Source organism: Mizuhopecten yessoensis, unplaced genomic scaffold (assembly GCF_002113885.1).
Source record: "Mizuhopecten yessoensis strain PY_sf001 unplaced genomic scaffold, ASM211388v2 scaffold2369, whole genome shotgun sequence".
NCBI classification, from domain to species: domain Eukaryota; kingdom Metazoa; phylum Mollusca; class Bivalvia; order Pectinida; family Pectinidae; genus Mizuhopecten; species Mizuhopecten yessoensis.
In genome coordinates this window covers 98,538-115,299 of record NW_018404512.1, presented here as the reverse complement: position 1 = coordinate 115,299, position 16,762 = coordinate 98,538, and the positions used below count along the sequence as shown (strand labels likewise).

Genomic DNA, 16,762 nt, shown 5'->3' with positions numbered 1-16,762 from the left:
TGGAGCTCTCCCGTGTTTTTAGTAAGAAGATGGCGGTAAAATATAAATGATTTGCGTAAAATTAGTCTGGTAATGACACTTTTACGTTCATTTCATTCGAAAAGTAGTTCTTAGTAAGAAATTAGTGTATTCACATAGTACCTAAATCACAAAGTGTGCATTAAAGCCATTTTGGTCTCTGTGGAGTATAACGGATAGAAAAAAATCTTTTTTTTTCGCTCCTTATTAAAACTTAGTTTTCAATTCCTGTTTGTGTTAAAACAATCTTAGTCTTTGTTATGTCAAAATCAGTTTAATTTTAGAATTAAACAAATAACGACACTCGGAACACATTTGGAAAAGCACTAAGCACTTATTTACAACCTGTTATTCTCTATTTCATGTCATAAGTTTACGATACATTTGTAATTTTATTTCCTAGTGAAATTTCTAGCTTGTGAAGGATAAGGAAAAGATGTGACTTCCGCACTAAGAACTTACCTTTTCTCCAAGTTCGTAATACATTATACTTATTTTTTTTTATCTTTTAAATAAGGAAACAATATGACACGATATTATCCAGAATATGAACATATAATTACAACATAGTGTAATTTGTATTAGAAGTCTGAGAGGAGATGTGCTAGGAATATCCAGTCTAGATAAAAACCTGCATGTGGGCTCTTATTGCCACACAGCTTGTAAACTATAGCAGATTAGTATTGACTGGTACATAATAATTGTTATTTACATAGAGTTGACCATTTTCTCTGCAACTAGTGTATTTATATCCATATTGATGTATTTTTTTGCAGGTTGCCCTAGTGATAATTGAGCAAATTATTCAATATGTTTCAAGATGATGGACAAGATGAGTATATGGTGCAGCAGAAGGTCAGCTATCGTATGTATGAGCAGGAACAGAAAGTATTGCTTAGGTCCCGCTATCCATTTCTCTCCCCTGTACAGATTAGCCGTAAGGTCAAGGACAGTTGGAACAGATTGAAGCAGGAGGCTAAACAGTTCTATACCAAATCTGTCCTAGTAAAAACTCCAACCAAAGATCTGACCAAGGTGACAGCAAAATCAAAGCAAAAGAGACAGAAAGTAAGAGGCAGGCTTGATGTTAATCAAAGAGAAATCTGTGATCAAATTGGTTGTGAAAATGATTCAATGGAATTACCCTATCAGATGAGCTTGCTCACTTCACCAGTTGATGGCAGACTACAGAATGATGATTCTGCGTACAGGAGTGACTTTTACAGTTCTCCAGGGGTCTCTCCCAACATTAGTGCTGGCATCAGGCATGATACATCCTGTCCCAAATTGTTTGAAAGTCCTAACTCAGAATCTTCACCTCATCAGAAGTTTGATATGTTCACACAGAAGAACTACACCAAAAGCAAGCTGCCTCTCAAGGCCCCAAATATCATTCAGGATGAGCATTCTACTCAGGGTATCCTTAAAAGAAGCAGGTATAAATAAAGCTTTTAAATGCTGCTGTTTTACAAGTTAAACTTTCCTAATGTTACAACTCTGCAGTAATTTTGCCTTTATTTTCAGTCTGATTTTCTTGAGGAAAAACAATAGCAAGAGTTTAGAACTAATAAATATATGTATTCAGATGGTGACCATGAAACTTATGTGAAATATTTTGACTTTATAATATAGTTTCCAATTTCACAATTGCACATTGATGCATGTGCACTATAATGATCATTTGACTTTCCCTCTGATAATTGCTAAAATACAATGTAAGTAAAACAAGATAAATGTGAAATGCATCATTTCACATGACATTAAAAATTGATTCAATTGGATTTCTTGTTGAAATACATAAAAAATCAGTATATAACAGTTGCATATAACCAGTTTGATATTAACTCATTCCCCCCATAAGACACATTTGAACTCTTCCAATTCAAAGGTTGGTACAGGTCATTATGAAATTTCAGGGGTGAATGAGTTAATAGCCATATAAACCAATCAGAGTCTCGTTGTTTCTCTGTATCATGGTATATTTTCTATTTTCAAATCCAAGGGTGTCTGTCTTTACCACTGCCTCCACTTGTTTGAAGATAATATAAATTATCAACTATACATTTAACATTAATTGATTAAGCTGAATACATTTAACATTAATTGATAAGCTGTATAAAAATGTGAAAAATGTAGTAACTACTGTAAAAGTGGAATTATTTGTGTGTGGAAATGTTCCAGTTGTGACTCTTTTAAGTGATCGTAGTGTGGAAACTTTCATTTTGGCAGTTGTTCTGACATCCATATATAGATTATCTATACAATCCATAAATAAACATTTGTGTATGGAATTGCATTTTTGTTAATTTACTAAACAGTAAAAATTTGAGCATTTCCACACCATGATCATTGGATATTTACATTAGATATATATCTATGCATGTACTTGGCTAAAACTAAATCTGAAAATATTTTTTTATACTCTAGCAATATATAAAGAGTTTTCATTAATTTTACAGGTGGTTGAAAAATTTAGATCTCCTTTAATATGGAAGGACACCGACTTTTGTTTGACAAAGTTCTAGATTGCATTCTCATGGTTTTCTTATATGATACATGAACAACATAATTTCTTATGGTTATTGATTAAATATATGTAAATAGATATTTTTCCATTAGTTGACCAGTGCTTCAACTTGCTGCCTAAACATGAATGTTTTCGCAGAAACTCTCATTATAATTTAAAAATTCAAATGTTATTTGTAGGACTGATGTCACTCCTAAAACAAAGGTTAAGGGGCGAGTCAGCTTCTCCACTGACAAAAATGAGAAATTCCAACAGATACAGGATTACAACGATATAGACAACAGCCAAGATGACGACTCTGAAGATGAATACAATGCTATGCTTATCAGACGTGCAGATGACTCCTACAACTTTGATGACATTGATGACCACAATATGATTGTGGAGGAAGACAGACAAGGGGAGTTAATTAGCAGTTATCGGAATAAACACTTCAATGAGGAGACAAGAACAAGAGACAGAGATGTATTGAAGTTTGACACAAGTTTGGACAAAAGGAAGAAAATAGTAGGCACAAAGAAAATAAAAGAACAACCAGATAAGACACAACTTCGAAAGGAGAGCCTCATGGAAACAGTAGAAGGAAAGAATATATTGAAACCAACAAATTCAGGAAATATTATAAGAGAAAAGAAGAAGAGAGGAGTGGCAGGAAACTGTTCAGAAAAAGCAAGAAAGCAACTACCAGTCAATTATGGAGACGTAAGGGGGAAGAAAGAAAAACTGCCTGATGGAGCAAAAGGAAGGAGACGAAATTTTTCTGATGAGAAAACAGAAACTGATAATCAGTCACATTACAGCTTACATGAGAACAGTCCATCAATTGACAAAGGTCATAAAAATAGCCTATTAAATGACAGTGGTGATGGTAACAGCCAATCAAATGACAGTGCTAATGGTAACAGCCAATCAAATGACAGTGCTAATAGTTACAACCAATCCAATGACTGTTCTAATGACAGCAGTCAATCAAATTACATTGCTAGTGACAACAGCCAAAGTTCAGTCCATGACATGAGGTCTCCTATTCTGGAATCGAGAAAGACAAGGTCCTCAATGAGAACCAAACAAAATAAAAAAGAGACTGAAGTCCAATCTCTTTCCTTCACCAAGAAAGAGTCGAGAACAGGACTGAAACCTCACTCTGTTACCATGGTAACGGAGGACTATGACTCGACACCTGTACAGAGGGAGGAGACAAAGTATATCACACCACAGATGAATGAGAGTGTCCACACACACAACCTTCGTGAGGCATCAAAAATACCCAGAAAGGCACGGCGATCCTCATGTCGTGAGGAGGATTTGGGTACAAAGCCGTCTGATAACAACTTGGACAGATCATCCAAACTTAAAAAACAGAAGCGTAGATCATCCAGAAGACTTGCTGGAGAGGAAGAGGCCTATACAGAAGAAAAAGAATTGCAAGATGTTTCAGATAGATTCATGACAAGTGGGAAGAAAGAGGAGAATGTGTTGCCACCATTTGTAGATGCTTCTGGGGATGCAAAGGTACCTGAAAGCCCATCAGACCAAAGGAGATCCTTGAAGAACAAGACAAAACAGGCCATTCAACCTTGCAAAGGAAAATATTACAATTCAGCAAAGTATTGTGACAATGATGAGGACATCACAAAACTCTCTGACCACTCCGGTTCTGACTCCTGGACAATAATGGATGAAGAATATAATTCAGAAGTCCTTCTCTCAGAGGATGAGAATGACACCCATGCTACTGGACAATCTGATGCAAGTAAGGCATTAGTACAGGCATTGCACAGGATGAAACAGGTATTGGCTGATGAGGACACTTCGGATGAAAGGTCATCTCCAAAGCTGTTATCACCGGCTCTCTCTGGTATCAGCCAGGTGGGTATTATTCACATATACATCTCCAAAGTTGATATCATGCTGTTTCTGATGGCCAAATCATAAACATTTTTAGCTCATCTGCCCGAAGGGCAAGTGAGCTTATGTCATGGCGCGGTGTCTCGTCGTCCGTCAACTTTTTCTTTTAACAACTTCTTCTGAAGAACTGACAGTTATAGAATCTTAATATTAGGGTTGGAGCCCGACAAAGTTTGAGAATGAAAATGACCTTTACCTACTTTCAAGGTCACAGGGGTCAAATATGGCAAACAAATTTAACAACTTCTTCTGAATAATGGACAGTCCTAATGTCATGATATTTGGCTTAAAGACTCATTAGTGAGAGCCTGACAAACTTTGAGAACTAAAATTACCTTGACCAACTTTCAAGGTCAGGTGGCAGAGTACAGTAGAAATGGCTTGACCCTAAAAATAAAGGGCATGTCTCGGATAAACATGGATAGCGGATTCATCCTGCACAACACACCTACATATATGTATATATTTATAAACTAAATTTGAATAGGTGTTTTTTAGAAGAACATTTTTTTTTTCAAAAAGTGATTTCCCCAGATTTGGGACTTCTGAAAACCATTGGTACCACATCAAAAAACACCAAAATATGCAAAAAATCATGATTTTTAACCCAGAATTTGACCCCCACAAGTAGAATTGTTTTTCTTCAAACCTGTCTGAAATTAAATATCGCCTACTCGGTAACAGAAATACTCACGTTTTAGCGGATTTTTCACAATATTTACACATGTGCTGAGTACAAAAATAGACTACATGAAAAGCTAGCTTTTGTTGTGTAGACACAGATTTGTAAATGCCCAAAATTGTAGTCTCAAACCAAATTCGATTTTTTTTTTGAAAAATTATGAAGCCCACATAGTCCACTTCATCATGTATATGCCAATTTTAGTGCTGATTTTTTTTTTAAATTTTGATACATGTTATATTACAGGGGTTATTCATTGTATAAAAATATCACCCATGGCCACCGTACGCTACTGTACTCTGCTACCTTATACATCCCTTTTTTCCCCCCAAAATTCAATCAAAACCTTTTAAATGTCTGGAAAATGACACAATGAACAAAAAGATGTATCCGTTTCCTTTCTCACTTTAAAAGTGACCGAGTAATATGAATTCTCCTGCTAGGTGATTTTTTACCAATTCTGCTCTCAAACTACCAACAAAGGGAGGTAATCTGAAAAATTAAAACTTGAATAACTTTGTAGTTTTCAGGAATAATTTTTTTTTTGGGGTAAAATATGATGCTTTAAGATCATGTGCATGTGAAAAACAAAACAGAACAGTGATACAAGGATGTTTCTGTCTTGTGTGATGACGTCATAGTTACTGTGATGTCATCATAACTATGACGTCATCAATGGGCATATGTGACATCATCAAGGCTCACTGATATCAAAATGAATACCAGGAAACCCATCACAACAACAAACTAGAAACAGACACACTTCCCGTAACCGATGAACAGCACAAAACTGTCAGATATTCTGAAACATCAGACAAATGACACCATAGCAACCGTTGTTTACTTTCCTCGCCTAGAATTGACAGTGACCCCAGACATTGGTCATTTTACATATTTCACTAGAAAAAAAAGTTTTCTTCAGCTGTAATTATGGAAATAAAATTTATTGACATTATTGACTTTGTTAATTTAATCTGTAAGCTGAATCAAGTGGAAAAAAACATATAAAATAGTGTAATTAGAATGAAAACAGATATTTTACCCATTTTCAATAAATACAACTTTATGTGTTAGTTACCATGGATACCGGGTGCTGAACTAAGTGAAACAGACTGAAATCTGGTCTGAATGCATCAGGAGATAGCCTGTTAATTATTTGTTGTTTGGTATCAACTTTACCAATTACACAATTGACACATATGTGATGAAGTGTGAAGTGCCTGTGAAAAGGGCGAGTTAACCCCTCTTTATACATTCACAGGTAATAGGCTAGTGACCTATATATTGACCTTTATATGTAACTTTTTAAACGTTTTGAGTAGTTTTAAGCAATAATGAATGAAAGTGAAGCTGAATAAAGCATAAAAAGGCTTTTTTTCAGAAAAAATCAATGTCTGTGTGTATAAGGTGGCAGAGTACAGTAGAAATGGCTTGACCCTAAAAATAAAGGGCATGTCTCGGATAAACATGGATAGCGGATTCATCCTGCACAACACACCTACATATATGTATATATTTATAAACTACATTTTGAATAGGTGTTTTTTAGAAGAACATTTTTTTTCCCAAAAAGTGATTTCCCCAGATTTGGGACTTCTGAAAACCATGGTTACCACATCAAAAAACACCAAAATATGCAAAAAATCATGATTTTTAACCCAGAATTTGACCCCCACAAGTAGAATTGTTTTTCTTCAAACCTGTCTGAAATTAAATATCGTCTACTCGGTAACAGAAATACTCATGTTGTTGTGTAGACACAGATTTATAAATGCCCAAAATTGTAGTCTCAAACCAAATTTGATTTTTTTTTTGAAAAATTATGAAGCCCACATAGTCCACTTCATCATGTATATGCCAATTTTAGTGCTGATTTTTTTTTTTTAATTTTGATACATGTTATATTACAGGGGTTATTCGTTGTATAAAAATATCACCCATGGCCACCGTACGCTACTGTACTCTGCTACCTCACAGGTCAAATGTGTCAAACACTTTAAACGCCTTTTTCTGAAGTGCTGAAAGTTATAAAATCTTAATATTTGGCTGGTAGCTTCTTGGGGTGGAGCAAAACAAAGTGTGCAAATGAAAATGACCTTGACCTGCTTGTTGTCACAGGGGTCAAATATTTAAAAAAAACCATCCTGACTTCTGAATAATGGAAAGGCATAGAATAATAATATTTGAAATAGAGCTCACCAAACTTTGCAAATGAAAATAACCTCAACCTCCTTTAAAGATCACAGAGGTCAACAACACTTCAAACAGCTTGATCTGAAGAACCAAAAGGCATGGATTCATAAGATTTGGCTGGTAGCTTCTTGCAAAAGAGCCAACAAAGTTTGAGAAGGAAATGACCTTCACTTTCTTACAAGGTCAAAGGGGCAAATATGTCAAACACTTCTGAAGAAGAACTGAAAAGCATAGAATCATATAAAAACATAAGGCTGATAGCTTCAACAGATGGAGCCGACAAGGCAAAGTATTTCTATTGCAGTATAATATTTAATGAGATTATTTTGATATGAATGCTTAAATATCAAGATGAGTGATACAGGCCCTCTGGGCCTCTTGTTTAATTTCAATCTAACTGATTACCGACTAGGCCTTGTATCATTGGTATGGAAAATCCAGATTTCATGATAGCCTATACTCTTACTGGAGTGGCGAAACAACGTTTTAGATCATAAACAAAACAATTCTTTTTAATGCATACATTCAAAAGATTCTGTTGTAAATATTTTTCTTTATTTATCAAAATGTAAAAAAGAACATTTAAATACAATAGATGACTGCTTTACGCCAAGCTACTGGACTATTTTTACAGCTATTATCAGAAACACCAGTTATTTTGTTTGACCTCACTTGCTGTTATCAGAAACACCAGTTATTTTGTTTGGCTTCACTTGCTGTCATCAGAAATAACAGTTATTTTGTTAGAAACTGCATTTTGGACTTTCTGGGATTTATGACATTTGACACTCTTGTTTTGGCCATAAATTATTTCAATTGAATCAATTGGATTGTTGGTATAATTTTCATTCAGATGTTTGGGTACCCTAATGTTTCAGATGTCGAGTGTGTCATCTGATTCCTCTGCGGCAAATTCTCAGCCTACATCTGGACAAGGACCCAGTACACAGGGATCGGTGTCTGCAGACAAGGTAATTGGTGATGCACAATTTTTTAACAAAAGTGTAGGTCAGGCAGATTCATAGAAAATATCAAATAAACATGTGTGTTTCCGGTTTCCCTACCAACCCTAGATGTTTTGGCCTACCCTTATTTTTTATTGGCATTTAGTGATAAGCACTGTTAAAAGTCAGAACTCCTGCTCTTTATTTAAGCATAGGAAATATATTTAAAAAACAAAAACAAAAACAAACAAAAACGAGCCTAATTTGTTCAGGCAGTGGAAAACACAACAATGTTTGGCCTTTTTTTTGTTTTGGTCTTATGAAAATCTATAGGAAGTTGAAACACACCTGCATCAGAATAACTAAATCAATTTGGTTGAACCCATTCTATCATTTTTAACATTTTATTTACAGTTAAAAAGAACCCATTATAAATCAATCACTGAACAAGCACTGTTAAAATCACAAACACCTGCTGTTTGTATAACCAAGTTGCAAAAATGTTCCACAAAAAACAAGTTTCGTCTTACCTGCCTACCCTAATATTTTGAGAGGCAAACATAGCAACATTTTCCTGAATTTACTGTTAACAGACTGTGACCCAGGGTCTGTGTGATATGTTTGGGGACATGACTCCACCTCAAAAACGGACATCCCGACACACCAGAAGGTATTTATATCCTAAACCAACCAGCCATTGCCCTATCAAATTCACTGGGCAGTTTAAGAAGTATCTTTCTATTACAGTCAAACTTGGATGTTTTGAACTTTGCGTGACCATCAGTATATATTAGAAACATTGAGTCTTTGACTCACAAATGTTGTACTTCTCGCATCTTTGAAATCCTGTATTATATTGCATAAGACTGAACGAGATTGTTAAGTGACAGAACACAAGATATCTTATTGGAAAAGTCATCAAAATATGTTTACAATTATATGTACACTAGTTTGGATGTTTAGGTGTAAAAATGACCAAGAGACATTTCAATGTTCTCATACTTGTAGTTGTATTACTTCAATTTATCAGTTGTGATTTTCAATGTTTTTCAAGAATCAGATCTTAATTGTCGTTCTAAAAAGCCAAGAAATTCAACTGATTAAAGTTTGATTCAAAAAGGGAATGTCAGTAGTGATATTATAAGGAGTAATATCTGGACTTCATCAAGAAATTTTAATCTTTATAAGTTCGATTTATAGAAATGTGATTATATTAAATGCCACGAGTGAATTGCTAAAGGTGTCATCATTATTATGATGTTGTAAAGCTAATCCTGCGACACCTCCGACTCTTATTGGAAGTCGGGGCAGTGGTTAAAGCATAGAATTTCTTATCAAGGTTCAACAAGCTCCCTAAAAAATGCTGTAGTCACCGAAAATTTCAACCCCTTGATAAGTCATGTTCAAAGACCTTATATTAAAAATCGGACCTTATATATGTTATTTGTATATATAGACCTTGTACATTGGTTATACAAAAAATACATAGCCAGGTAATTAACATAGTCAAAAATAAGGCATTAAAGCTGATGTCTTCATAAAAATGGCTTACTGGACTAATAACATGTCAATCTCTTTAGCAACCTAACTGAGTGCTGGGAAATGACCCATAATTTAAAGTTTATTTATATACCTAGGTCATGCAGAGTTTTATTTCTCTTCTACTAGCTGTTGAGAGGAATTCTGACCTCAAATAAAGATAGATGTTGCCATACGAAACCACTGAAATCATAGTTAAATCCCCTGGTAACACATTTCAGCAATTTATGAATAAGAAAACAAAGGCTAAGTAACTTTGATTGATTAATGAACTTTAGATGATGTACCATTTGATAACATTCTGTGATTATATGAATGCGCTAGACATGTTATAAACATTGAAGCTGAAAAGTACAAAAATGTTTATAACAAGTCTAGCTATTTTTTAACAACATCGAATGTTGGGAAATGACATTTTATATGAAGTTTAAGTAGTGTTTATGGTCAAAGGTCTATGATTTTACACATAAATACCGATAAAATACTATGATTTTTGTACTTTCCCATAGCAATAATCATCTTCTTGTGAGGCCGGTATGCCTCTCCACACATAGTTAAAGATAAATAAAGCCCTGTATGACCTAGGTATATAAATGATCTTCAAATACCATGTCATTTGGTAACATTGAGTTGGGTCGCTTAAGAAATTGACATGTTATAAATCTGGTGATCAACTTTTATAATTACATCAGCCTTAATGGCGTATTTTGACTTTGTTAACCTGGTTGTGTACCTTTTTAATAGCTCATGTACAAGATCAATATATTGAAATTACATATATATATTCCGATTTTTGATAAGGGTATTTAAATATGACTTGCAGGGGAGTTGAAATTTAGGGTGACTATTACATCTTTTAGGAGGCTTGTTGAATCTTAAGGTAATACTTACGATGAACTTTTTTCTTTTCTATGATTGTGACATATTGTAAAACTGTGAAATATAAGCATTAAACTGCTTTCAGTTGGAATTTTCAGGTAATAATCAGGTAATAATGATGCCAAATTCAAAAAACTTGCACTTCATGGAATGGGTCATTTCCCATTGGCAATGATGTGAATTGCAAGCAATACAGTGCAAAAATGAAAGAATGAGATGTAATTTAAAGTTAAACAAGAAATGCAACTTCAATTTCAGGTTGCTGGCCAGTTCTAACAGAGAAACAGGAAGTAACTTTGCACAACTGTTCAAGACTCAAAACATCTTCTACTGAATTATTTAAGGCCAGACATCTGCTGAACAGTTCTAGACCAAAGACATCTACTGAACAGTTCTAGACCAAAGACATCTACTGAACAGTTCAGGACCAAGGACATCTACTGAACTGTTCTAGACCAAAGACATCTATTCTGTGATTATAGTATATGAAGTGCTACTGAACAGTTCAGGACCAAGGACATCTACTGAACAGTTCTAGACCAAAGACATCCACTGAACAGTTCAGGACCAAAGACATCTACTGAACTGTTCTAGACCACAGAAATCTACTGAACTGTTCAAGACCAAAGACATCTACTGAACTGTTCTAGACCACAGACATCTACTGAACTGTTCAAGACCAAAGACATCTACTGAACAGTTCTAGACCAAAGACATCTACTGAACTGTTCTAGACCACAGACATCTACTGAACAGTTCTAGACCAAAGACATCTACTGAACTGTTCAAGACCAAAGACATCTACTGAACAGTTCTAGACCACAGACATCTACTGAACTGTTCTAGACCACAGACATCTACTGAACAGTTCTAGACCAAAGACATCTACTAAACAGTTCTAGACCAAAGACATCTACTGAACTGTTCCAAGACCAAAGACATCTACTGAACTGTTCAGGACCACAGACATCTACTGCACTGTTCTAGACCACAGACATCTACTGAACAGTTCTAGACCAAAGACATCTACTAAACAGTTCTAGACCAAAGACATCTACTGAACTGTTCAAGACCAAAGACATCTACTGAACAGTTCAAGACCAAAGACATCTACTGAACAGTTCAGGACCAAAGACATCTACTGAACTGTTCTAGACCAAAGACATCTACTGAACAGTTCTAGACCACAGACATCTACTGACGTTAAGTTCAAGGCCAACCTCCAAAATACCTACTGAACTGTTCAAAACATGTTTAAAGTTTATTTACTTGAATTGCTGTTTGCAAAATTATATTGAGTCCATTTATCTAGGTGTTTGCCAAGTATCAAGTTATGTCATTTTGCCAAACATCCAGATACTCCATATAAAATAATGAAACTGTAAATTTTGTTAGTATACCAGTACTGGGTGTAATGATATATAACATGTTGTTCTTTTTCGAATTATGGAGTGTTGTCATTGTATTGGAAATCATTATGAGTTAAATGAAGTTCTAATGATAGTGAATATTCTCAAATATCATGAAAGAATTTTATGATACATGTACCACACATTATTAGTACATTTTTGTCCCCATTGCAGCTTAGTGGCAGGACAATGCATGCAAATTTGAAACACTGCATTAATAGGCTACTGACATGATAGCATTATTGTTTTAACCTTTTTTGGTGTATTTTATTTTAGATGAATTGGATAAAACAGGATATTTGTTGGGGTGTTTTTTTTTTGGGGGGGGGGGGGGATATATTTTAGCCCTATACTGTGAGACATTTAAAATTTCTCACAGTAACAAATTGTGCACTGACCACAAAAAGGTTTGGGGTACTTTGTATAAGTGTCGGGCAATATATACCACTTAAAACATTTAATACATGATGTGCCTTTTGTTTGGATTGAGATGTCAAAACCATTACATTATTTGTATGACACTACCGTGAATATTCTCTTTTGTGATGTCAGGAGTTGGTTTTTTCTTCTTGAATGTCATAAAAAATGAGGAATAAATCCTTCAGTATTTTTGGTTTTAAAGATTCATTGCAAGAAGCAATAATCTTAAATTACTTTTGGGTATCACAAACAAGTAACATAAACTCAAATGAGCTTCTCTTTTGACAAACTATTGAATATTTCAGTGCCCAACAATGTATTTAAGGATTAACTTGAATAGATTTTTCATGTTATGGAGCTATAACACAAAAAAACGGAGTGTACTCTAAATAAACCGCGAAGTTAATCCTTATAATTTAGTCTACTTTACACAATCCCTGTGGAAATCCACTTTTATTGATGGACTCTTTTCTCTTAGAAATTATTACGCTGCTGTATCAGCCAATCAAAAGCGACATTACAAACGGCGACGTCATTTTTTTACGTTATGGGCTGATAACATAAATTTTTAAGCCAATTAAAAATGCTTGTTACAAGCAAGATTAAATTATTTTCCATTATCATTCATATTTCAGGTCAAAATTGTTCCCTCTAAAAACTTATTATATAACCGAACAAGCTAAAAATGGCAAATGCTAAGACTGTACAAGTCCGAAAGTTCCGTCAAGTGTGACAGCAGTTGTATGTACATGATATATTACTTTAGTTTACAAAGTAATATATGTTCTACAATGTTGATATCTGAGTTAATCAGTTTCAATTCAGTTTTAATGCGTTGATATGGATAAGTGAATACAAGTTTCATTTTGAGTCTAGTCTACTGGTTTGTTTTAAGGAGATTGAACAATTTGTATGTTCTACTGGTATTTTTACTTTTGATTCATGATATCACTGAATATTAGTTTCATTTATAGTGAAGGCTACTGGCTTGATTTTTTGTGAATTTGTTAAATTTCTTGTCTATTCTTATTTGCTGATGTCAGTGACCTACTTAGTTCAAATTTTAGTCTAGTCTACTAATTGTTTTTAGTGAATTGATAAGTTTAAGTTAACTGTCCTATTGGTATTTTCTAGATTGTTGGTATCTATGAATATTAATTTCATTTTCTGTCCAGTCTACTTGATATGATTTCATTAACTATTCAAATTTCTAGTCTACTGTGTTAAATTTCTAGTCTACCATAGTGAATTAATTTGTTGAATTTCTAGTCCATTCTTATGTGATGAAATTAGTGATGTAACTACATGTAGTTGTTTAACTCTGTCAAACGTTGTTTAACACAACTAAGTGTTGTTTACCAAGCACTGGCAATTACATGTAAACTATTATAGGTTTAAATTCCAGTTCATTATGATCTTAAACTGATACAATTTATTGCACTTATTATATCATAGAATCTATATGTAACTCCATCAGTTGTGTAATTCTACATGTAACACACATGTGGTGTGTGAATCTACATACATACATGCAAATGAACACACATTTGTTGTGAGAATTTACATGTAGCACATGTGTTGTGTGAATCTACATGTAACACACGTGTTGTGCGAGTCTACATGTAACACACATGTTTTGTGTGAATCTACATGTAACACACATTTGTTGTGAGAATCTACATGTAACACACATGTGTTGTGCGAGTCTACATGTAACACACATGCGGTGTGTGAATCTACATACATACATGCAAATGAACACACATTTGTTGTGAGAATTTACATGTAACACATTTGTTGTGAGAATCTACATGTAACACACATGTGTTGTGCGAGTCTACATGTAACACACATGTTTTGTGTGAATCTACATGTAACACACATTTGTTGTGAGAATCTACATGTAACACATTTGTTGTGAGAATCTACATGTAACATACGTGTTGTGTGAGTCTACATGTAACACACATGTGTTGTGTGAATCTACATGTAACACACATGTGTTGTGTGTATCTACAAGAGAAATTAGTCTTTCCTAATTTGTTGATATCACAGAACTAATTAAGTTCAATTTTAAGTCTAGTTGAATGGTTTGTTTTTAAGTTAATTGATAACTTTAATTTTGTTGATCCTAATTTTGAGATAGACTTAAGATCAGTGAATATTGATTTCATTTTTAGTTAATCTATTGGTTTTATGAAAGTGAAATGATTATCTACACTTCTTGTCTATTCTAATTTAATTTGTTGACATAAGTGAATATTGATTTTTTTTTATTCATTTACATGTATACCAGTTTTGCTTATGTAAATTAATTATCTAGTCTATCCTGATTTGTTGATATATCAGTAAACTAATTGTTTCATTTGAGTTTAGTCTACTGTGTTAATATTATGTAATGAAATCAGTCATTTTATTGCATGAAGTTGTTTAATTTAACTCGGCTAAGTGTTGTATAACTATCAACTATTAAGTGTTGTTTAACCAAGCATTGGTAATTACATCTAAAATATTCTAGGTTTAAATTCCAGTTCATTATGGTCTTAAATTGATACAATTTATTGTACTTATTATATTATAGAATCTATATGTAACACCCATGAGAAATCTCATCCCAGAGTGAGATTATATTATTGGTTATCCAGAATAAAGCTTCGCCCAGTTCTGGACGCTTAAAATTCTTGAGGACTGAGGATATTGTTTGCACAACACAGGGCTGATTGATTCCTTCTTTGCCTGCAGTTTTATCAAAAGCACATTGAAATCAGAATCTCATTTTGCTTTATATTCAGTTGGGCATGCTATTGTTAGTGCATGAAAATGGCTAGGCAGAATTTCTAGCAAAGTGTAAGTAATTCTGTCTGGTAGGCAAGAATACATATGTATATACTTGCACATTATCATTTGATAATAATTACACTTAATACATGAAATATGAAACGACAGCAGTGATTTTAAGCTCACCTGGTCTGAAGGACCATGGTGAGCTTATGCCGTACCGTAGTGTCCGTCGTCTGTTCTTCCGTCAACAATTTCTTCTAACGACTTCTTAAACACAAATTGGAATTTGACTAAATTTGACTGGAAGCATCCCTAGGTAGTGGGAATTTGAAATGGCAGGGCTGACCCTCCAGGGGGCTTAGGGGTAGGGCCAAAATGGGGCAATTTGGCTATATTGCTATAAACGACTTCTGTAGAACAATGCACTGGATATAAATCATATTTGGTCAGAAGCATTCAGGGGAGGTTGGGATTCAAAACTGTACAAATAGTTTATTACTTGGAAATGGTTGAGATTCCCACCCTATAACAATATATACAATTGCTGAGTATAAAGAGAAGAATGCACATATGCTTCCAGGATGGCCTCCGGGGTCTGGCTCCACCATTGGAGACTAAACCCCTGGGTCATAACTTCGAAACGGTTGAGATCCCCACCCCAAAACTTTACATACAGTTGTTGGCCATAAAGAGACAAATGCTGTCATGATATTAGAACTGACCCTGGGATCTGCCCCACCTTTGCAAACTTAACCCCCGAGTCATAACTTTGAAATGGTTGAGATCCCTACCCCAAAACTATATATACAAATGCTGGGCATAAAGAGACAAATGTTGTCATGATATTAGAATTGACCCTGGGGTCTTGCCACAACCCTAGGGACCTAGTTACAGCTTGGAAACAGTTGAGATACCTACCCCATAACCATGCATAAACTTGCTGGGCATGTACAATCTAATACAGATATGCTACAAGGTTTGGCCTTAGGGTCTGGCCCATTCTCTTGGATCTCATAAGGAGAATATTTTGCCATGATTGCTTAGATATCCAGGTGAGCAATACAGGCCCTCTGGGCCTCTTGTTTAAAGGGACATCACGTGAAAAGGCGTTTTTTTGTTAATGAATGTATGTATTGTATGCACTTCCACTTATGTTACCTCGCTATCCCCATATTCATAGTCCGTTCCAAATGTCCAGTTTGACCACTTGAATTGTTCGGGAAAGCCCGGCTAAAAATAGCGCCGGTAACATAAGTGGTGCGAGCGAGATGAAACGGTTTACAAAGGGGCCCTCAGAGAGGGGCCGTCAGGCAACTGCAACTTCTTACCGCACTATGAAACCAAGTTATATGATTTCTAATTCCGTATTCAAACTTATTGAACAGTAATTATTCATCATCAGAAGTTAATTGCACACTTGCCAATATTAAGAATTTAAATTTATTTAGCTTTTAACATAAAT

At 34.6% G+C, this 16,762-nt stretch overlaps 1 protein-coding gene across 2 annotated transcripts; it reads left to right on the top strand.

Annotated features, from left to right (window-relative positions):
* Positions 1-2: 2 nt before the first annotated feature.
* On the top strand, positions 3-11,152 carry LOC110445774 (myb-like protein X). 2 transcript variants are annotated; one of them, XR_002462396.1, is made up of 6 exons: positions 3-69; positions 795-1,454; positions 2,725-4,414; positions 8,207-8,306; positions 8,866-8,942; positions 10,949-11,034. XR_002462396.1 is itself a non-coding variant. In XM_021490555.1 (6 exons), exons 2-6 carry the CDS (start codon positions 829-831, stop codon positions 11,022-11,024), a joined length of 2,562 nt encoding a protein of 853 aa, XP_021346230.1. In that variant the 5' UTR covers positions 3-69; positions 795-828; the 3' UTR covers positions 11,025-11,152. The 2 variants fall into 2 exon arrangements, 1 of the variants encoding a protein (XP_021346230.1); XM_021490555.1 differs by having other exon boundaries at positions 8,207-8,299; positions 10,949-11,152.
* Positions 11,153-16,762: the final 5,610 nt, after the last annotated feature.